Below are 22,766 nucleotides of genomic sequence, written 5' to 3'. Positions count from 1 at the left end.
AAAAAAAAAAAAAAAAGTTCTTCACGTGCTCTCCAGCTGGAGCAGAGAAAACAGACTGGATTGCTAAGGTTCTCCCACTAAACCTACCCTGTGAGAAGGGGTGATGAGCCTGAAGGGTGCAGTCCTCGTCCCAGTCTTTCACTCTTACTGAGCTTAGCTGTGGTCTCGGATCCCGACAGCCTCTGCTTTGACCCGTGGGACAGCAGGGCCTTGTCCAGGTGGCACAGTCAGCATCTGTTGAGCAAAGACTCAAAGCGCACTGCAGGCTGTTGTCTGTGGGACAGCCTAGAGGGAAGGTGGTCGTATCAGAGCACAGGTTCTCAGTACTGTTAGACCCCGTGCCTCAGACACAGAGAACTTGTGTCTGAAGACAGCTGATGGCCCATATGACCTGTCTACATAGGCAAACAAAAAATAGCCATGTCTCCATCAGTGTATGGAGACAAACGGAAGAAAACACATAGGCCAGGGTTATAAACATAGCACACTTTATCTGCCCTAGAGGACATGGCAGTGCACTGTCACTGTGACATGACAGGCATGGGTGGCATTAGTACTTTAGCATGAGTGTGGCTGGTGGTACTGTTCAGTGGCAACTGACTCTCAGTACAGTTTCAACAGAGCAGGTACCAGGTGTGGCGATGGAAACCTACAATCCCAGCACCTGGGAAGCAGAGGCAGGAGGAGGATCAGGGGTTCAGTGTCACCAGGCATGGTGCTGCATGTCTTAATTTCAGCACTTTGGTGGCAGAGACATGCAGATCTCTGTGGGTTCCATGCCAGCTAAGGCTATGTAAAAAGACCCTGTTTTGAAGGCCAGGGTGGGCTCCCTTAATCCTAGCACTCAGGAATCAGAGACAAGTGGATCTCTGTGAGTTTGAAGCCAGCCTGGCCTACATAGAGAGTTCCAGGACAGCCAGAGCTGCATAATAAAAAGATCCTATCTCACGAAGAAAAAAAGAAAGGAAAAGAAAGAGAAGGAAAACACAAAACAAGCTACCCGTGAGTTAGTCTTGAGAACTTCTGTGTGTTTATGTACGAATGCTCAAAGGATGCATGGAGTGACCCATGGCAGAGTGCTCAGCATTCCTATCTTCAGTCCCTAAAACACAGTGCCTCACCCCCTTACCTCATCATGTTTCCTGCAGAATGGTCCGTAAGTACCAAATGTATTTATTGTCCACTAAGACATTTTGCTAGGCTAGAGCTTCTTGAGGCAGAAAGCCAAGCCAGGCTCAGTGCTTGCTCGTGGTACAGGGTCAGCAATAACCACTGGAGAGTTCTACACTGAATGATGAAATGGCTTCATTTACAACATTTGAGCTTTAGCACTGTGGAAAGGTGTGGAGTTGCATAGAGCCCAAAGAAGAATATCAAGGAGACTAAGACAGGGAAACTTCCTCAGTGGTGGGAATAACAGAAAACAGAATATGAAGGGGCTGAAGCCATCCTGATGAGAGCAGTCATACAATTACAGGCACTGACATAAAGCCATTGGCAAAGCCATGGTGAAAATAGCTAAGCTTGGCATATAAATGTTTGTGCCTGGTACTAGGAAGAGCACAGTTTGGGTCATGTCACTTGTGCCAGGGAAGCTCTACAAGGACATGTATGGCCTAATTATTTCACAACATCACAACACAGGTTAGAGGCTATGTCTGCTGAACCCTCATCTTCTGAGGTTCCCATCTCGGGGGCTTTACCCCCTTACCCCCCCCCCAATATAAATCTGTAAGCAGCACCTGCACCTCCGTGACCCAGCCTCACCTGCAGAGAGTAGAAGCCAGGCCCCAGGCAAGCCCCTTACAGGCTCGGTCTCTGAGAAATCCACATGACAGCAGCTCTACCACATGCAACAGCAGGCTTGATGCCAGGCACGCAGCAGCCTTCCACAGCAGCAGCCTACAGGGCCCTCCTACAGCCATATGTTACTGTTATTCATTTTATGGTTGAGAAGTTTGAGTGCTTTTGCCTGTGGCCACATAGCTCATAAGTGACAGAATCTGAAACTGCATGCAGGGCAGTGACACTGTAGCCTGTGCTTTAACTTATATGTCACTGTACTGCAAAGTACACACTTGTATGCATTTCAGTTTTGAGGCAGGGTCTCACTGTGAAGTCCCGGGCTGGCATTGATCTTGTGGCAATTCTTCTGCCTCAGTTTCCAACATGATCACAAGTCAGTCAGCAGGCCCAGAGTGCAGTGTGCCATAAACCACACCAAGTACCAGGTCAAAACATACACATCCTAGCAACAGCCATATTTGTGTAAGGCAGGAAGATCAGGAGTTCAAGGCCAGACTTGGCTATGTGAAATCAAAACAAGCAAACAAATAAGAACAAAGCACTCAGTGGAGCCAGTGACATCACGTAGAGGGTAAAAGAGCTTGCCACCACACTTCATGACAGGAGTTCAGTCTCTGGGCTCCACATGGTAGAAGGAAATAACTAACTCCCACAGGTTGTCCTCTGACCTCCGCATGTGCATCATGGCATCTGCAATATATGCACATATGAAATAAGTAGAAAGAAAACTGTTTCTTAAAAAGTTGATCAACAGGATATAGTGTACCCATGTCTATTCCCAACATTAAAAGGCAGAAGGATCTCAGAACAAGAGCTACTGATGCCACAGGGAGTAATCCTGCTTCCTGCTACTCACTGCATACTCAACAGCAAGGTCTGAGAAGCCATGAGCTGGCCTTCCATGTGTGTATGCACAGGCTGTAACTGCTGGCATTACAGCTAGTCTGGGAGAGATGGTGTTCCTGGTCACACTTAGTGCTTTCCAACACTGGGAGATAGCAGGGGAGATATCCTGGGGGAAGGGACAAGATAAACTTGAAGTAGACACCAGGCTCTGAATATCAGTACAAACTGGGAAAGGGTTTTTCAAGTGTTCACAGTCATGTTTGCATTTTACAAGATGATCCCAACTGCTGTAAAATGGAGGGAAGAGAAATCTGGGCAGCCACCTGAGTAAAGTGGTACCTTGAGAAGTAGAAGCCTTGAGGGCAGATGTCGGGCTGTGTAGTTATAGCATGAGGGACAGGTACGCTGGGGACTTGTAGAAGCTGTCTGGTAGAACTGTAGCCTTTTAATATCAAGGGGCCAGTAAGCCAGTCAGGAGACAAAGGGCCCGAGAGGCACCTGTGTAATCCAAAGGTGACACTTACAGTTCTCCTTCACAGGCAGGGTTCATTCTTGACATTTATTTAGTAAACACCCTGTGCACTGCAGCACCACACCAGGCTCTAAGCTGCAGATGTAGATGGAACACCAAAACACTTCCCTTAGTGGTCTCTGTACAAGCAGTAAGGAGGACAGCTATACAAGCTCATGAGGGCGAGCTTCCTGATGGAGGAATTTTGTTCCTCAGCCTGCTAAGAGGCAGTCAGGACAGTGGCAGGGGAGAACTGATTTCATACTGTCAGGTCAGGACAGTTTCTTCACTGGAACACCAGCCATATCTCCTGCAAGGAAGGACAGACTGTAAGGGCCAAGAAGAGTTCAGGTGGCTGTGGCCAGGATCCAGAATGCTGTTGGATCTCAACTCTGACCTTGGCCTTGTCATGGTGCTTGCAGGGCTCACCTATCTTCATCAGTATTGCCTTTGGCCTCTGAAGATGTCCTTTCTGTCCTCAGCTACTCTGATAACACGGCTATGCCGTGATGCTGGCCCTGGGTGGGCTGCAGTATTAGCTTTATCATCAAGGTACGTTTATCATTCCTTAGTGGTAGAAGCAGGTTGATCAGAAGGCCCTTTAGGAAAGAAAGGATCCCAGGCTAGCTATGACTCTGAGGTGGGGAAGAGGCACACGGCTCCTCCTCCCACTCTCCTCCCTACAGGTCTGGCTCCCTGCCATGAAGGCCAAGGGACTGGAGATCTCTGGCACCTTCACCCGGCAGGCTGGCTCCATCTCTATGGATCTGCAGCTGACTAACAAGGCCCTGCAGGTCATGACAGATTTCGCTATCCAGTTCAATCGTAACAGGTAAGTCCCTGGCCAAACTCAGCAGCAGTGTCTTGACCACTGTGTGAACTTCAGAGCACCAGACAGAATGGACAGGGCATCCCCGCTAACTTGCCCTCCACTGCCCAAAGGATAGTTTTGTCAGAAATCACTGCTCTAAGCCAGCTGCCTACCACTGGAAGTGCCTTATCTGCCTCTCCTCCCAGACCCGAGTCACTTTTCTGTTGGGGAACAACTCAGAAAAAGTGGGTTGGGTAGTAAGCCACTAGCCAGCCTCCCCTGAAAGCAAAGCCCAAAACTCAGCCCAAGTTTTCTCATCAGACCAGGACTCACTCTGAGAATGAGTAGTGGCTGCTCCAAGCTCCTTGTTGCTCCCAGGCCCTGTTTCCTGTACTGCACATTGGTGAGAAAATATGCTTGTTAGCACCATGAGCCAGCAAGGCCAGGTTCTGGGAACCTTGGCAGCCCCTCTTGGTGATTCCTCCTCCTGAGTGGCTCCAATGATGAGCAAACTGAGCTTCTAAGAAGTTGACTGAATGGGCAGCTCTGCCTCTTCCATCCATAGGACACTAGAGGTATAAGTGCATGACTGCTTAGAACAAACCCTCTGTGCATTAAGTCTTCCTGGGTAGAGGATCCTAAGGCCAAGGACTGTAGAGTGTTAGTTTCCGTAGAGCCACCTGACAGTCCAGTAGAGTAGATGTTGTTATTTACTCCTTGTAACTCAAAGGCCCTGCCCAATGTCACAGAGCTGACAATGATGGCGACTTGGGCTTCCCTCTGGATTCTAAGCAAGCCATAGTTTCAGTTTTCAGCGGTTGTTCACCCTGTAAGAGCCAGGAGCTGGGTATAAGCCTGTTCCTCAGGGAGGTCTGTGCTCTCATCGGGAAGAAGGAATTGTGTATGTCTGATTTCTGCCATACGCCACCCTGGACACACTGAGTGCTCAGTACAGGTCCCCTCCACACCACTGTGACAGCTTGTGGTGGCACACCACTGTGACAGCTTGTGGTGGCACAGCATGGCCAGTGGAAGTTGAGACAGTGAAGTCCGGTCTTCCCAGGCTGTCCATACCCTCTTTTGGCTTATGGGTCTTAGCAGTAAATATCCAGGCTGGCAGTTTTCCATCAGGAAACTTGTCGTCCCTGGTGTTGGGTGGAGGTCCTGAGGGAAGGGGCAGGGCTATGCTATCGTGGCCTACCAAGAACCAGCCCAGAGGAGAAAAAGAAGCAGAGAAGTCTTGCTGGACCCAAGTTCTTGCCTCCTGTCTACATGGTCAGTAGAGCAGGGATGGTCAGAGCTTGGGAAAGACTGACTTGATGAAGAAGTTCTGTTGCCCATCACCCCTCCCCACACTCCCTACAACTTCTGCGGGGCTTCTTTCTCTTTTCAGCTTTGGCTTGGCCCCTGCTGCACCTCTCCAGGTGCACGTACCGCTCAGCCCCAACCAGACCGTGGAGATCTCCCTGCCTCTTAACACAGTGGGCTCAGTCTTGAAGATGGAGCCTCTAAACAATCTTCAGGTGTGTCCCCACAGGGCCAGACACCCCATTTCTACCCAGTGTCAGCCATGTGGTGGATGCTAGCTAGCCATATGTGCAGGAAGCTTGAGAGAACTGTGTTCTTGGCTACAGGTGGGACCTGAGCTAGAGGACAGGGCGGGACTACAGGGAGGGTTCCATGAGAAAACCTGCTCTGGACACCCTACTTGGGCCCTGGGAGGTGGGATAAGCCCAAGAATCAGGGTGTCAAGCCTTGGGAACTGACTGGAGACTCCCATGCCTAGGTGGCTGTGAAGAACAACATTGACGTCTTCTACTTCAGCACTTTGTACCCGCTGCATGTCCTCTTCGTGGAGGATGGGAAGATGGGTGAGTGGGGAAGGCTGGTGCCTGGAATAAGAGTCAGCAAGACAGCTGGGCCTTAGGATGGGATCTTCAGCTCATCCTGGGGGCCCCATTTCTGGCTTGAAGGTGGCCCATGCCACCTCACTTGTGAGCACTGCTGCTCACCCTTTAGCTTGTCTGGGCTGCAAAGAACCAAATCAGTCACCATACCTAGTGGCAGTGTGGCACATCACCTTTGCCACAGAACCATGTCTAACAAGCAGACTGCACAGGAGGAGGAGACTAGGAGGTCAGATAGTTGGAAAGGCAGAGGAGAAGCAGGAAGCAGAGGGCGCTTGGGAACAAGTCTGTTTCCTGAGCTGAATCAGAGGGAACTGTGGAGGAGCAGAGGCCTTCCCTCAGCATGCAGGTAGCACCCATTCCTGCCATGTGGTGCCAAGGGGCCACAGTTTATTAGGATGCCATCTCTCACCCCACCCTGTTCTCCCTGCAGACCGGCAGATGTTCCTGGCCACATGGAAGGACATTGCCAACGAGAACGAAGCCCAGTTCCAGATCAGAGATTGCCCGCTTAGCACAGGTGAGCCCTTCCTCCCCCAGTACCCCACTCACTCTCTCCTCTGTACCCACTGAATGTGGGCCTTCCGTGGCTGTCTGATCCTGCAGAGGCTGCGAGCAACAAGCTACAGAGCAGTAACATTTTCACTGTCGCCAAGAGGAACGTGGAGGGCCAGGATATGCTCTACCAATCTCTGAAGTTGACCAATGGCATCTGGGTGCTGGCGGAGCTGCGGATCCAGCCAGGCAACCCCAGCTTCACGGTGAGAGCCCCTGTACCCACTGCCAGGTCGTGACCCTCCACCTCCCTGCCCTGGCAGCACTTCCCAAATCAGCCATCCTGGTCTGTGCTGTTAGGAGACTGATGGGTGCCACTATGCCAAGGCCTCTTTGAGCCCAGTGTGAGAATTGGTTCTTAAACTTCACCTCAGCCCCATCAGGTTACCCAAATAAGACACACAAACGCCTATCCCCAGACAGAGACAGTCTCGCTGGCTGCAGAGTTGCCCTGCTGCCATAGGGGTGCCTGAGTGCCTGGGCGGCTCCCCCCTCCCCCCCTGCCTGGTAGGTGTGGCCCTTCCCAATGCTGGTGACCTTGGCGCTGGTGGGTGGAGCTGTGATGGTGGCTGAGGTGGTGGTAATTTCCATCTTCCTGTTTGGTTGCTGCATGTCCACCTTCCCTGCTGGTGCCATGGTACAGGACTTGGAGGTTAGCAGATTGCTTCTCTCTTCTTGTTCCCATCTCCATCCTTCCTAGCAGTACTGCGCATGCCTCATCTCCTACTCTTGCCCCAGTACATTCTGCTTTCCCTGGTCTTGGCCTTGCTTCAGCCTGATGCTCCCAGGGCCCAGCAGATGTGCATGGAAGTTACCAACGCCAAGCTTGCACATGCATGGTGTGCCTTAAAGGGAGGCCACTGCTGCTGAATCCAGAATCCTGCCTGCCACTCCTTCATAGTTGCAGCCTCAGACCTGACGTTCTCAAGTAGAAAGGCTAGTCGGCTTCCTTCCCTTCTACCTGAAATCTCAAGGCTCAGACCTCTTCTAGCACTGATGCGATTGCACACAAACTTGCTTCCTGTGCAGGAAGCAGAGCAAGCCCCACATACCTTGCAGTCCCCAGGAGAGATCTGCTCCTCCTTAGCCCTGTACCCACCAGGACTGTATGTCAGAACTGCTCCTGACCGAGACTTCCGGAGGTTATAGAGCAGGGCAGACAGCCCCAAAGGGGCGGCCTGGGTACTCCTGATGGATGGCTCGTGAATCATGCCGCCTGCCAGTGGCTCCCGTGGCAGAACTGACAGCAGGCATGGGGGCTGCAAGTCTATTTGGTTCCCACCGGGCTGACTGATGGCCACCTCCTCTGCTTTACCTCACATCTGGCCCACTCTTGGCTTCCAGCCTGCCGTGCGTGCATGCGGTATGCTCGTGCTCCCTTCCCTCCCTTTCTGAAGATAAGTTCTGTCCCTGCCTCCTCTTTTCCTGCAGCTGTCCCTGAAGTGTCGAGCACCGGAGGTGTCCCAGCATGTGCACCAGGCCTATGAGACTATCCTCAAGAACTGAAGCCCTGTCGCACCCACCCCAGCCTCTGCCAGCCCAGTCCTGGAACCCTGCAGGTGGCAGCACCTCCTCCTTTCTCCGAGGAAAGGCCAGGTGGGCTCCTGAACCACCCAGGAGGCTCCCCTGAGGGCCTGGAGCAGGGCCATGTCTCCTCCCAGAGTGAAATCTCAGTGCATCTCCAGTGGCTGCTTTTTTTCTATTGCTGTTGATGTGGGATCAAAGGAAATGGAGCCAGCACAGCATCAGAAGCTGGACAGAGGGCCACAGGGTGCTCTTCCTTCTCTCTTCCTGGGTGTGAACATGGACTCCCCACCCCCAGGGTCCTAGCCCATAATCCCTGCCCTGTGTCCTCAGTGAGCCTGTCCTGGGGAGAGTCCTCTGGGTGCCAATGTTACTGCTTGGGACTCCAAGGGCTGGAAGTGGTGATGGGCAGATGTGAGCCCAGAGGAGCAGCCTGGGCCAGCACCATCTGCCCCATGTAACCCCAGTCAGTGCTCTGTGGCCACCTGCAGGTCCCAGAGCCCAGCTAGGATTATGTTCTCTGTGCCCTGGAAGATGGTCACTGCCTACAAAACATTCCTGGTGTCCCCTCTGTGAGTCCAGGGCTCTTAGAACAGAAATAGGGTGAAAGGTGGAGCAAGGGGCAGTGGCCACGCTTCTGGTGTGAGGTCCTGTGGGTTGTCCAGCATCCGCTGGCTCCCCTGGCTCCCAGTCTGTGTGTGTGACAGTTATCCTGTCGCTGCTGTTTGATAATAAAGAGATTCTGCTTTTGGCAATCATGCACATTTCTTTCCCTCTACAACTGCTTCTGGTAACTGGGGGTATCTGATCCTACAGTAATTATATCTAATACATATAAATGAAATATATATTGTATATTTACCCTTTTTTCAAAAAGAAAGTGAATAAAAACGATGACATCAAGTGTGTTCCTGGCCCGTGTGTCAGGTGGTAAGGCTCTTCTGGGCAGGAGTCCTGCGCTGAAGCCATATGTCTGGCTATGGTCCCTTCCCTTCATTCTGCCTACTGTGGCCTGCTGGTGTCCCAGCCACCTTTCTGCTATTGGTGTCAAGTCCTTGCCAGCAGATGCTGTGTCCCCTTTGATCCAAGGAAGGAATTGTTGTTTCATTTGAGTTTCCTCCTTCATGCCGCCTTGGAGCAGTATGACTGAGTTGGGTGGACAGGAGAGGGCTGGCCAGTGTTGCATGTGTTCTCCTGGGGAGACACCCAGGAAGAGGACTCACAGAGACTAAAGAAACAGTTTGCCCAAGGAACACGAACTACTTACAGGAAGTTGTACTACCCAAGTACACTGCCACCTCAACTCTGTTAACCTCTCACTCTCCCCAGGGAGGGGCGAGAGCCTCTTGCTGCCTGCTTGTATGAGGTAATGTTGGTCACAGCTAGTCCAGATTCAGGACAGTAATGGCTAGTCATATCTTGCCTGAACAGGGTTCCACAGTAACTTACTCCATTCTTCAGCTCTGACGTTTTTCCATCTCTCCTCTTTGGGGGTGAGCATTGTGCTGGTAGCCATAGCAATAGTCCCGGATTCTCAGTACTTTGGCCAACTATGGATTTCTGCAGTAAGCACTGCAAAAAGAAGCTCCCTGGACTGGCGAGATGGCTCAGTGGTTAAGAGCACCGACTGCTCTTCCGAAGGTCCTGAGTTCAAATCCCAGCAACCACATGGTGGCTCACAACCATCTGTAACGAGATCTGACGCCCTCTTCTGGAGTGTCTGAAGACAGCTACAGTGTACTTACTTATAATAAATAAATAAATCTTTAAAAAAAAAAAAAAAAGAAGAAGAAGCTCCCCTAGCTAGGCAGTGGTGGCGCACACCTTTAATCCCAGCACTCGGGAGGCAGAGGCAGGTGGGTTTCTGAGTTCAAGGACAGCCTGGTCTACGGAGTGAGTTCCAGCAACAACCATCTCAACAGTGGTGACATGACCACTAGGGGTTAGGACTTCTCCAGCCACAAATTTTTGTCTTATAATAAATGAGGGTTCCTGCTGTGGAGCAGACCTTCCAACTAGAAAGCAATTGACTGCGCTTACAACACATGGACCACAGCCGGGCGTGGTAGCTCACGCCTTTAATCCCAGCACTCGGGAGGCAGAGGCAGGCAGATTTCTGAGTTCAAGGCCAGCCTGGTCTACAGAGTGAGTTCCAGGACAGCCAGGGCTACACAGAGAAACCCTGTCTCAAAAAAAAAAAAAAAAAAACCAACACATGGACCACTTGGCACATCTTGCTTAACGTGCTGCCTGTATCCATGGCTGAGAAGCACCACTGACAGCAACGTGTCAGAAGCCTGCGTAGCTCCTGGTGCAAAGAAAACAGGGAGGACCGGTCCCCAGCCCTTGCCAGGTGTCCCCAGCCCTTGCCAAGTGTCGTTTCCATGTCCTCCAGCATAGTTTATGGTATCTTCAGCAAGAAAGAGTCACCATCCACTTCTATTGTGCAATCAATAACAATGAGGATTGCCCTTGTGATTTGTAAGGCATCAGGGGTCTCCCTTGCCACCAAATTGTAGAAAGATCCCTAGCCACTAGGATTGTCATCCAAAAACATCCTGAATGTGTCTTTTCCCGCCACACAGCACCTTCATTATTCAAACACCTTAACTGTTTTTACATTTATACACACAGGCTGTTGTAGGGTTTTCTGTCACCTTCTTGGGTATTGTCTGTGCTTTAGCTGTAAAATATCCAAGAACTCTGCAGTGGTGCCAAGACCCTACACCCTGGATAAACTTGTTCATCCTAGCAAGTTATTTCAGATGCTTCTCTAAACTTGTAAGAGACTCGGAGGTTGCCATTATATAACGGAGTTTCAGGGCTGGGGTCAAGGCATCAGAATAACTAATAGTTTTTTCATACAATATATTCTGATCATGGTTCCCCTCATCACCTCCCAGATCCTTCCCACCTATCCAACCCCGTGCGTTCTTTCTACAAAAAACCAACACAAACGTACATGCTCACGCAGAAAACACGTAAATCAGAAATATGAGCTTGCTTGGGTTAGGCTTGGCTGCGGAGCTGGGCGCTACCTTGAACCTTACTTTATCATCCATATGATTCTCCATGAGCCCTCCCTGCCTCCTCCTCCTCCTGGAGTGTCCCTGGGGGTGCACACTTCTCCACCCTTCAGGGCTTTGCAGGCTCACTTTATGTTTCTGGCTCAGCCTAGGACCAAGAGCAAGTGAGGCTGTGGTTTCACTGTACCTCCAAATGACTGCTGCTGCCTCAGTGGTCACAGCTGGCTATTGAAAGGGCCCTGGTGGAGCGTGATGAACAGTCTCTAACCCGAGCATCCTTCCTTCCAAGACAGAAGTGTGCACGGCTTCCTCCATCACACCATTTTCTCATCCTGGATATTCATGGAGAGCTCAGCTGACAATAACTGGATAAACCTAGTAGCTCATATGGGCTGGTCCTTCAGGGGCTGACCTCCCTCCAGTAGACACCTCAAATCACATGCAGTCTTTGTCTTTTTTTTTTTTTAAGATTTATTTATTTTTTATCTGTAAGTACAAAGCAGCTGTCTTCAGACACCCCAGAAGAGGGCATCAGATGGTTGTGAGCCACCATGTAGTTGCTGGGATTTGAACTCAGGACCTTCCGAAGAGCAGTCAGTGCTTTCAACCACTGAGCCATCTCTGCAGCCCCCGCAGCCTTTGTCTTAAGCAGTTATATCAATCAATTACTCTGCAACCCCATGTAGTCTTCTAAGTCAAACAGTGAGAGGCTCTCCCATTTCTTCCTTTCTTCTTTCTTTCTCTTTCTTTTCTCTTCTTTCTCTTCTCTTCTCTTCTCCTCTCTTTTCTTTCTTTCTTTCTTTCTTTCTTTCTTTCTTTCTTTCTTTCTTTCTTTCTTTCTTTCTTCTTTCTTCTTTCTTCTTTCTTCTTTCTTTTGAGACAGGGTTTCTCTGTGTAGCCCTGGCTGCCCTGGAACTCACTCTGTAGACCAGGCTGACCTCAAACTCAGAACTCCACCTGCAGCTGGGCAGTGGTGGCGCACGCCTTTAAATCCAGCAAAGGCAGGCAGATACAAGTTCAAGGCTATCTTGGGCGACATAACAAATTCCTGACCAGCCATAGCTACATAGTGAAAAGGGGAAGGAGGAGGGGGGAAGAAGGAAGAGAAGAAGAGGAAGAGGGGAAGAGGCGGAGGAGGAAGAAGAGGGGGAAGGAGAGGAGGACAATTATGATGAAGACAAGAAGGAGGAGAAGGCGGCGGCACCATATGAAAACCTGCTATTGGATAAGCTAATTGTCACCCCCAAGTCCCCTGCTCTTGGCTGCCCACCCTATTGCTGAAGACAGCACACACCTTGGTTGCTAGACATAGAGAAGTTGAACTGGGACTGGACTGGAATCCTTCTCCCTGCTGGATAGCTTTCATAGCACCAGATTGTGTTATGTAGGCCACTGAGGGAAAAGTCATCTAGGGAGTCACCCATCTGTCACCCTCTCTGTTACAGAGGTAACCAGTTGGCTTCAATTCCATCGGAGACCTGCTCCACAGGTGTGTACATGGTGCTGTGGACCCACCCGGTCAAAAGCCCATGTCTGGGGGGAATACACCCTGGCAGTGAACTGGTTACATTTGTCTTGCTAAGTGGGTACATTGTCAGACTAACACCCCATACTTATGCCTGCACCCCCAGACAGGGGAGCTCTCAGCCTTGATCCAAGAACCTTCTTTTTATAGTGAACAGCAATGAATGCAGACTCATGGCTGCTCTGAGTACTGAAAATAAATGACTGTTAAGGACGCAGCCCTAACTGGGACAGCTGCATTACCCACCTCCAAGGCTCAGGGAACATGACAAAAGAGGGAGCAGAAAGGATGTAGGCGCCCGGATGGTGAGGGCTGGAGAAATGGCTCAGGAGCTAGGAGCAGTTGCTGCTTGTACTAGCTAGTGTCCTCGGAGAGGGAGGAGCCTTGGTTGAGGAAATGCCTCCAGGAGATCCAGCTGTAAGATGAGTGCCCAATTAGTAGGGGAGGGCTAAGCCTATTGTGGGTGGGACCATCCCTGGGCTGGTGGTCCTGGATTCTATAAAAAAGCAGGCTGAGCAAGGCAGGGGAAGCAAGCCAATCAGAAGCACCCTCCATGGCCTCTGCATCAGCTCCTGCCTCAGGTTCCTGCCCTGACTTCCCCCAATAATGAATTATGATCTGGAAGTATAAGACACTGAATAAAGTACTTCAGGAGGCAGAGGCAGGCGGATTTCTGAGTTCGAGGCCAGCCTGATCTACAAAGTGAGTTCCAGGACAGCCAGGGCTATACAGAGAAACCCTGTCTCAAAAATACAAAAACCAAAAAATCCCCAAAACAAACAAAAAGAGACACTGAATAAAACCTCCCCCACTTGCTTTTGGGTCACGGTGTTTCATCGCAAGCAATAGAAACCGTGACTAAGACACCGCTCGTCCTAAGGATCTTAGTTCAGTTCCTAAACCCCTGGCAACAAGATTCACAGTTATCTGACACCCCAGCTCCAGGGGCATCTTCTGAACTCCGTGAGCTCCGGCACTCAAATGCACATGACCACATACACACAAGTTTAAAAAAAAAATCTTTTTTAAAACGCTGGATGAGTGGCGCACGCCTTTAATCCCAGCACTCGGGAGGCAGAGGCAGGCGGATTTCTGAGTTCGAGGCCAGCCTGGTCTACGAAGTGAGTGCCAGGACAGCCAGGGCTACACAGAGAAACCCTGTCTCGAAAAACAAAAAACAAACAAACAAACAAACAAAAAAAACGCTGGATGATAAAGATGAAGGCCAGAAGAAAACTCTGTCTTCTGGGCATGACAGGACCATTGCAGTCATAAACCCAGTGCAGCCGAGCTTGGCTACACTGTGTCTCCGCAAGACTGGGCCTGGTCAGGAACAAGGAAGGGACTCAAAGGGTACAGGGCCCTCGGGTCCCTGAGGAACTACAGGCTGTTAAGGGGGTAGGGGAGGGACAGACACCTCCTTCATTAGTATATCAGGTGAGTCGCCCATGCACTGGTGAGTAGCTCTCCACCCACACAGGTGACCTCCTTAATCACAAGAGGAAAAGCCATGAAAGCTGGAGGAGGAGGGGCAGGTGGTATTAGACTGCATCAGATGCATGTATAAAATTAATAATAAGGGGGCTGCAGAGATGGCTCAGCGGTTAAGAGCACTGACTGCTCTTCCAGAGGTCCTGAGTTCAATTCCCAGCAACCACATGGTGGCTCACAACCATCCATAATGAGGTCTGACGCCCTCTTCTGGAGTGTCTGAAGACAGCTACAGTGTACTTACATAGAATAAATCTTTTTTTAATAAAAGTTAATAATTAAAAAGAGCAGGAGCGGGGCTGGAGAGATGGCTCAGCGATTAAGAGCACTGACTGCTGTTCCGAAGGTCCTGAGTTCAAATCCCAGCAACCACATGGTGGCTCACAACCATCCGTGATGGGATCTGATGCCCTCTTCTGGTGTGTCTGAAGACAGCTACAAAGTACTCATATACATAAAATAAATAAATCTTAAAAAAAAAAAAAGCAGGGGCTTCAGGGGCTGCAGGGGCTGTAGGGGCTGCAGGGGCTGTAGGGGCTGCAGGGGCTACAGGGGCTGCAGGGGCTACAGGGGCTGCAGGGGCTTCAGGGGCTGCAGGGGTGGCTTGGGGTTAGGAGCACTTCTGCTCTGCTGGAGGGCCACAGTTTGGTTCAAAGCACTCACATGGTTGCTTGCACCCATCTGTAACTCCTGACCCAGGGGATTTAACAGCCTCTCTTGGGCCTCCACAGCAGCACATACAGATGCTGGGTTAACATGCAGGCAAAAACACCCATACATGTAAAAATTTAAATAATAATTAGGAAAATGTTTAAAATAACCAAGAGGAGGAGGGGGAAGGAGGAAGAAAGAGAGGAGGAGGGAAAAGGAAGAGGAGGAAGAAGAAGAGGAAGAGGAGGAAGAAGAAGAGGAAGAGGAGGGGGGAAGACCTCAGCATATGTGGTATGGCAAAGGCTTAACACATACATGGAGAAACTGAGTCAGGAGACTTGGATGCCTGAGAGCTTTGCAGTATCTTTGTGTCAGGAAACAGATGCCCATCCTCCCCGCCCACTTTTCCAGGCCTCAGTTTCCTAGAAGATAAAGTGAGGCTGTTATCATTAGTTGCTTGGTTTTTTTTTTTTTTTGGGGGGGGGGCTTGTTTTTTGAAATAGAGTTTATGTAGCCCCAGCTGGCCTAAATATGTAGCCTAGGCTGGCCTGGAATTTGCATCAGTCCTGAGTTTACAGGCCTGTGCCACAGTGCCCAGTATGATTTGAGTTTCTTCCAGGAGTCAAACACTCAGGTCTCCAAACAAACCCTGAAGAACCCTCTAACAAATGGCCACATCTGAGCACGAGCATGCTGGCACATTGCCGCCATGACTTTCTCTCGGTTTCTCATGCTGGGATTTGAAGTCAGCACCTCCTTTCTGCGTAAATGCTCATCTCTGCTGCTGCTTACTGGAGAGTGATGTCTGGAGCTCGGTCCCTGCAGTGCAGACACATTGACCCACCTCAGGATTCCAAGGCCAGACACTGTCCTCAGATGAACATGAGGGATGGGCTTGTCTTCTGTGAGTCCCCATGATGCTGCAGCCATTCCCTGCCACACACTGCCACGGCCACTGGGACAGTGCGGGTAGGTATGGTGTCTGCACATATGGACAGTTACTCCAGGTGCCCGCAGTAGAGGGAGGATGACATGACGTTTACATCTGAGATTGTGGTTGGGGCAAGAGAGGTGGGGGTAGAGGCTAAGCGGACGAGAGCACTGGGATGCAATGACCAGGGTTTCATACAGCGCTAAAAAGAAAGAAAAGGGGGGGCTGGTGAGATGGCTCAGTGGGTAAGAGCACCTGACTGCTCTTCCGAAGGTCCAGAGTTCAAATCCCAGCAACCACATGGTGGCTCACAACCATCTGTAATGGGGGTCCGATGCCCTCTTCTTTTTTTTTTTTTTTTTTGTTTTTCGAGACAGGGTTTCTCTGTGTAGCCCTGGCTGTCCTGGAACTCACTTTGTAGACCAGGCTGCGATGCCCTCTTCTGACAGCAACAGTGTACTCCTCACATACCTGAAATTAATTAATTAATTAATTAAAAAAAAAGAAAAAAAAAGAAAAAAAAAAAGAAAAAAGAAACTATTACTCTCTCCAAGGGAAGAACTGATATGGCTATCCAGTGCCTGTCACTTCCTGCCTTCCTTCCTTCCTTCCTTCCTTCCTTCCTTCCTTCCTTTCTTCCTTCCTCTCCTCTCTCCTCTCTCCTCTCTCCTCTCTCCTCTCTTCTCTCTCTCTCTCTCTCTCTCTCTCTCTCTCTCTCTCTCTCTGAGACAGAGTGTCACTATGTAGCCCTGGCTATCCTGGAACTCTTTATGTAGACCAGGCTGTCCTCAAACTCAAGGCCGGCCAGTCTCTGCCTCGCTGGTGCTGGGAGTAAAAGCATGCACCATCCCGTCTGGCTTTCTTTTCTTTTCCTTGAGACAAAGTCTCTCTGTGTACCCCTGGATAGACTGGAACTCTCTATGTAGACCAAACTGGCTTTGAACTCACAGAGATCGCCTGACTCTGCCTTCCGCATGCTAGGATTAAAGGAAGACTCCACCCCCAGGCTTGATTTTCCTGTTTTGCATACAAATAGTGTTGCTAAAGATCCCTGGGCAAAGGAAAGAACACCTACTATCCTGTCTCCCAAGATCCCAAGACAAACCAAGTGGGCACAATTCCACCTATATTCAATCTGGGGAACCAATAAATGCACGTACTGGGTTAATTTACAGAGCGTAAGTGATGGATTCCCTACAGGGTGGCGTGTTCCTCCGCACAAAGCCACACTGGAGGTCTTTTCTTTCCCACAGTCTCAGGGATGGCCGCATCCCCCCCCCCCCCCATGCTCCCGCCATTCCCTCTGGGAGAGATGGAGACAGCCCAGCTGGGTTGATTCTTTCCCAAGGGCACAGCTGATCTCCCCAGGTGGAGGCTGCTGGACACAGGACAGTCCTGCACAACAAAGGAAATGCACTATCCCATACCATATGAAACCCATATTCCCATCACTGATACATTACAGAGGCATCCCAGTGCCTTCTTCAGATGGACAGCATAGTACTCCAGGTAGCACCAGTATCACCAGTACAGCTACACTAGGGCTTTCTAGAGAAACACTTAATAGAATTAATACATACTAAAAGGATTTAGAGCCAGGCATGATGGCATATGCCTTAGTCCCAACAACTGGGAGTTCAAGGCCAGCTTGGTCTACATAGTGAGTTCCAGGACAGCCAGGGATTTAGGGATGGGGCTGGAGAGATGACCCAATGGTTAAGAGCACTGGCTGTTCTTCCAGAGGACCTGGGTTCAATTCCCAGCATCCACATGGCAGCTCACAACTGTCTGTAACTCCAGGTCCAGGGAACCTGACACCTTCACACAGACATGAATGCAGATGAAACACCAGTGCACATAAAATCAAATTTAATAAAATGTAAAAAGTAGTATTAAAAAAAGGATTTAAGGGCTGGAGAGGCGACTCAGCTAAGAGCACTGGCTATTCCTGAAGAGGGCCCGGGTTTGATCTCCAGCACCCACAGATAGCTTTCAACTATCTGTGAGGATAGGTTCCGGGGACCTGGTGCCCTCTTCTGACCTGTGTGGTCACCAGGCACTAATGTAGTGCACAGACGAAGCACCCATACACATAAACTAATGTTGAGCAGCCTAACGTGGTGCTAAAGGCCTAGATTCCTGGAGAGTCACTGTCTAGTCTTCAGTCCACATTAGAAAGTCGAGGAGAATGGGTTCTGATGGTGGCAAAGGGCGGCTGCCCCGTACTTACCAGCTAGAGACAAAGCGAGCAGGCACAATGCAAAAGCTCCTATCCCTGCTTCTTCATAGCTCGGCGCTGCTGGGAGGTGCTGCCCACATTTAGGGTAGGCCTCCTCCATTCAGTCAGTTTAGTCAAGGGAACCCTCACAGCTGTGCCCAGAGGTTTGCCTCTCAGCTGATTCCAGATTCAGTTAAATTGCCACATCTGCAGTGAGCACCACGGATAGACAAAACTCCGAACATAGGAATTGCTGGGCTGCAAGACCTTCCTACCATCTTCCTACCACAGCGGATTCCAAACTGGCAGGTGAAGAATGCCATCTTGCTGTGTTTTCATTTAATTACTTAAATTATTTTTTTTTGGTTTTTTCTTAAATTAAGTTTTTATTACGTTTGGGTGCTGTGAACCACACTCAGTCTTCAGGCTTGGAGCTCGCTCGTGCCTTTACCTTTGACCTGAGCATCAGCACCTCCTCTACCCCCGGCCAGAGAGACAGGGTCTCCATAGCATCAAAGTTACTATGTAGCTGAGGATGGACCTGAACTTCTGATCCTCCTGCCTCCACCTGCCAAGTGCTAAGACTCCAGGTACATGCTACCACACCCTGCGGTACCGTGTTTAGAAACAGTTTTAAACGTACTCATTTTACTTTATGTGAACAAGCGTTTTGCTTGCATGTGTGTATGTGCACCATGTGGGTACTGTGGAGGCTTGAAGCATATGCTGGGTTCCTGGGAACTGGAGTTACAGACAGTTGTGAGGCACCGTGTGGGCGCTGGGAGCTGAAATTGGACCCTGTGCAAGAACAACAGGCGCTCTTAACCCCTGTGTCGCCGTGGCTTTAGCCTCAGTAGTGGATCTTGGTGGGTTGGTTTTGTTTTGTTTTGTTTTGGTTTGGTTTGGTTTTGGTTTTTTGATCCACCTGCCCCTGCCTCTGTGCTGGGATTAAAGGCATGCGCTACCTTGCCCGGCTTCAGTAGTGGATCTTAAATGGGCCTATATTCCAGTATTTCTGGGCAAGTGCTCTTCTCTGGAACTATTTTTATACTTTTTACCTATTTCTTTTAGGTGGTTGTTGGCTACTTTCTATTTGTTTGTCTTCACTTCTCCTCATTTTGTAACTTTTCTTCTTCCATGTCAATTTTTTTTTTTTTTTGATTTGAATCAGGGTTTCTCTGTGTAGCCCTGGCTGTCCTGGAACTCACTCTGTAGACCAGGCTGGCCTCGAACTCAGAAATCTGCCTGCCTCTGCCTCCCAAGTGCTGGGGTTAAAGGCACACCCGGCTCTTTCTTCCTTATTTCTGTGCATGTGTGGTGCGCATGATCAGGGAGGCCAGAAGAAGGTGTTGGATTTGCTGGAACTGGAATTCCAGGTGCTTAGGAGCTGCCCAGTGGGTGCTGGGAATTTAGGAGCTGCCCGGTGGGTGCTGGGAACTTAGGTGTTCCCATCCTCTGCCAGAGCAGCCAGCACTCGCAGCCATCTCTGAGTTTTTATGTAACTCTCTTGTATCTCTTTCTAGTACTTCTGTGCTGAGAGCTTTTGCATTTCACTCCTGCTCCATCTGGCCCTGTGCAGGAATGAAGTAGGAATCCAATTTTCCCTCCCCCTCATGGCTCCCCAGAGCCTCTATTCCACATCTGAGTATCCACCCTTCCCCACAGATCTGACATGCGCTTTCGTTCTGTGTGAACTTTCCTATACACTCAACTGTCTTTCCAGCCGGCACCAGGGAACTTCACCACATATCTTCTGCCTTTTTCCAAATGTGTCTTGACAGAGCATGCCTCAATCCCAGCCTTCAGGAGGCGGGGCCAGGCAGATCTTTGAGTTCCAGACCAGCCTTGTCTACAGAGTGAATTCCAGCCAGGGCTACACAGAGAAACCCTGTCAAAAAACCCAAAAGCCAAACACGGGTGTCTCTACAGTACTCACACAACACATACACATAAATAAGTAAACAAATAAGTCTGAATGTGTTTGGTAAAGGCCAGATGCAGTGACACATGCTGGTGATCCCAGGATGCAGAGGGCAAGGTGATTCCACAAGTTCAAGGCCAGCCTGGTCTACAGAGTCCCAGGCCAGCCAAGGTTATATAATGAGAATGTCTCAGAAGGCGAGAAAGAAGTGCTCCTTATATGCAGTCACGTGCATTTAATTCCAGCTTCAGGAGGCGGAGACTAGAGGGTCACGAGTTTTAGTGTCAGGGCTGGATGACACTTGGGCTAAAATAATACATAAATAAAATTCATTGCTGGTGTGGTGGTGCACGCCTTTAATCCCAGCACTTGGGAGGCAGAGGCAGGTGGATTTCTGAGTTCGAGGCCAGCCTGGTCTACAAAGTGAGTTCCAGGACAGCCAGGGCTACACAGAGAAACCCTGTCTCGAAAAACCAAAAAAAAAAAAAAAAAAATTATTTATTCGTTTCTTCCTCACTGGGGATTAACCAGGAACCTTGTGCCCACCCTAATTCTCCTGCTTTCCTGGGTCCCTTCTCCTCCCCTTCCTCTCTGAGACTGATTTTTCGGCAGAGCCAGGCTGGGCTGGAACTGGAATTCCTCTTTCTTCTGCCTCCCCAGTGCTAGAGTCAAGGCCTGAGTCACCGCCATGCCCAGCCTCCTGAGTTTTCCTTTCTCTCTCCAGACCTAGGGACACATCGAGGCCCTTGCTAGGCAAGTGCTGTGGACCGAGACACCCATCGTTTTTTATCAGTTTGGACTTGGGATCAGTTTTTGTGCTAGGTTTGATTGTATGTTATGCATGTACATGTCCGTGTGTGTGTGTGTGTGTGTGTGTGTGTGTGTGTGTGTGTGTGTATGCTATTGTGTGGGGTAGAGCATGCATTTTACTGACTGACTGACATCTTCCTGGCAGCCCTTGTTTTTTTACTTTGCAGACAGGGTCTCACCACAGTCTAAACAGCCCTCAAACTCATGGTCGCCTTGCCTCAGCCTGCTGTGTGAGGGTTACAGGCGCCACTGTACTCGGCTTACAGGGCCCTAGGACCTGAGCAAGTCTCCTGCTACCATGTCTCAGTGCTGAGGCTGGACTGGCTCCAGCCAGCAGGAGCACTTTCCTGTCCTACCAGTCCTCTGACCCGACATCCTTGTGCTAATTTATTTGTTTTGCCATTTCCCTTTTGTCCTGGCTGCCTAGGCATTCTGAGTTGTGTTTGTCCTGTCCTGACCTTACAGCTGGCCATTTCTCAAAGAGCCTGGTTCCTATCATTGAACACAGAGTCCCTTACCGAGACCTAGATCTGAGCGTGCCTGTTACTATTCAGGGTGTCTCTGGTCCTCACAGCTGACAGAGCGAGAACACGTGCCTGCTTACTGTCTACACGCACGGCCACCGTCTTGCCTCCACATTTACATATAAAATGAAATTCTTTTCTCTGTACAGATTTTCTTTCCCCAGCCTCAAAGGTTTCCTCTTTGTGTTATCCCATTGAGTCCCACAACAGCCCTGTGAGGTCCAGACTATTGCTTAATAACTCATTGTCTTGTTTATTTTGTGACAGGGCCTTGCTCTGCAGTCCTGCATCCTCTGGGGTCCCTGCTGCCACCATCAGCCTGTTTACTGTCCCTTTTGGTGAGGCTCTGAGAGCATAAGCAGTTTGCATAGATGACATAGCTCTGGGAGGAGGGCTCCTACCTCTAAGGCCTCACCTCAGTGCCTGATGTCCGTGAAATCCCATTTTCCCTTCAGGAAGCTGACTGGCCACCAGGGATGTGGTTGTAATGATGACAACCTCATGCCAGGTGTCTGAGCAGTAGAGGACTCCCATCTAGACCTCAGGGAGGTGACTAAGTGCTGGGACAACTGGTGTCATGATAACAGGTAAGTCAGCATGTATCCTCGGAGAGCCCAGGGCAAAAAGCCCCTGGAGCTGGTACAGTGCTGAGCTCCAGGGAAAGACTGCCAAGCTACCCAGGAAGAAGCTATGTTGGTGCAGGTCAGTAGGGTAGATCTGAAATGTGTCACTTTATGAAGATGGAGAGTGACCTCCAGATTGCTGCCTGAGAGGCAAGGGCAGGAAGAGCCTGCTCCCCAGCCAGGAACCTGTTCAGCTGCCACCCAGCCTCTGAAGCCATCTGAAGCCTCCTCCTCGTTTCTCAGGGTTTAGCTTAAGTGACATGACAGTGTCCTCAGACCCTTCTCTGGGCCTCCCTCCATCCTTTAACGCTCCCCCAACCTCCCACTGTCAAGCAGCCCAGACTCCTGCTTCCTCTTTCTGCTTCTTTGGGTTTGTTTTCCTCAGAGGCCCAGGGGCAGGAGTAGCCCCTGAGGCAGAATCACTGCATCCCACAGAGCCCAGAGGGGCAGATGGCCCAGCTCAAGGCTGGACCACAGCAGCCTGGATGAGTGGGATCTGCTGTTGGTAACTCTCTTCCAGGGATGGCATCTTCCACAGCACGGGAGAGTCAGGCATACTGCTGCACATATGTAATCCAGGTACTCGAAGGACTGGTGCAGGAGGATTAAAACTTTGAGGTCAGCCAGGCATACTAAATGAGACTGTTCAAAAGCTTTGAAGTCTCTCTGGGGCAGCCCCAGCGAGAGACCAGTCAGGCAGGTGTCTGCCTTGTCCTGCTGTGGGAGAAGAGGAAGGGGCTGCGTTTATCCACTCCCTTCTGTTTCTGGAAGCAAAAAGCAGCTCACAAACCCAGAAGCCTGGAAACCTGTAAATGGAACAGAAGTCATTCTAGGGGAATCTCAGCAGGGGGGGGGGGGGCGCGGGGAACCAGCTGTCGCTACTCTGAATTTAAAGACCTAGAATATCCCTAGTGGCTGAAAGTGGGGAGAGAGGTGGTGGGGAGGTGAAATCAGACCAGGCCCTAAGTCTACCTGGGGAAGAGGAAGAGACATCTGTGTTACGGAGCACCCTCCAGCTACTGTCACCTGTTCCCCGCGGGAGGGTGTGCCTCCTTCCCCCTTGATGGGCTAGTTTCTCCTGCCCTT

General features: G+C 50.3%; 1 protein-coding gene and 1 non-coding gene across 5 annotated transcripts in view; both read left to right on the top strand.

The window, feature by feature from the left end:
* Ap1b1 (adaptor related protein complex 1 subunit beta 1) overlaps window positions 1–8,715 on the top strand; it is a 53,831-nt gene extending 45,116 nt beyond the window's left edge. For all 4 annotated transcript variants that reach the window (XM_085829143.1, XM_085829144.1, XM_085829145.1 and 1 more), the window contains 6 exons: window positions 3,850–3,995; window positions 5,368–5,497; window positions 5,761–5,845; window positions 6,315–6,401; window positions 6,488–6,642; window positions 7,868–8,715. In XM_085829143.1, coding sequence (XP_085685269.1) covers window positions 3,850–3,995; window positions 5,368–5,497; window positions 5,761–5,845; window positions 6,315–6,401; window positions 6,488–6,642; window positions 7,868–7,942 — 678 coding nt within the window. In that variant the 3' untranslated portion in view covers window positions 7,943–8,715. The remainder of the gene's footprint in view (window positions 1–3,849; window positions 3,996–5,367; window positions 5,498–5,760; window positions 5,846–6,314; window positions 6,402–6,487; window positions 6,643–7,867) is intronic.
* LOC115032719 (small nucleolar RNA SNORD125) lies at window positions 4,429–4,525 on the top strand. The gene has a single exon (XR_003838334.1). It is a non-coding gene; the product is annotated as a small nucleolar RNA SNORD125 (small nucleolar RNA).
* Window positions 8,716–22,766: the final 14,051 nt, after the last annotated feature.

Source organism: Mus caroli, unplaced genomic scaffold (assembly GCF_978045245.1).
Source record: "Mus caroli unplaced genomic scaffold, Mus_caroli_1 scaffold_13, whole genome shotgun sequence".
Taxonomy (NCBI): domain Eukaryota; kingdom Metazoa; phylum Chordata; class Mammalia; order Rodentia; family Muridae; genus Mus; species Mus caroli.
This window is presented reverse-complemented; position numbering and strand designations above follow the sequence as displayed.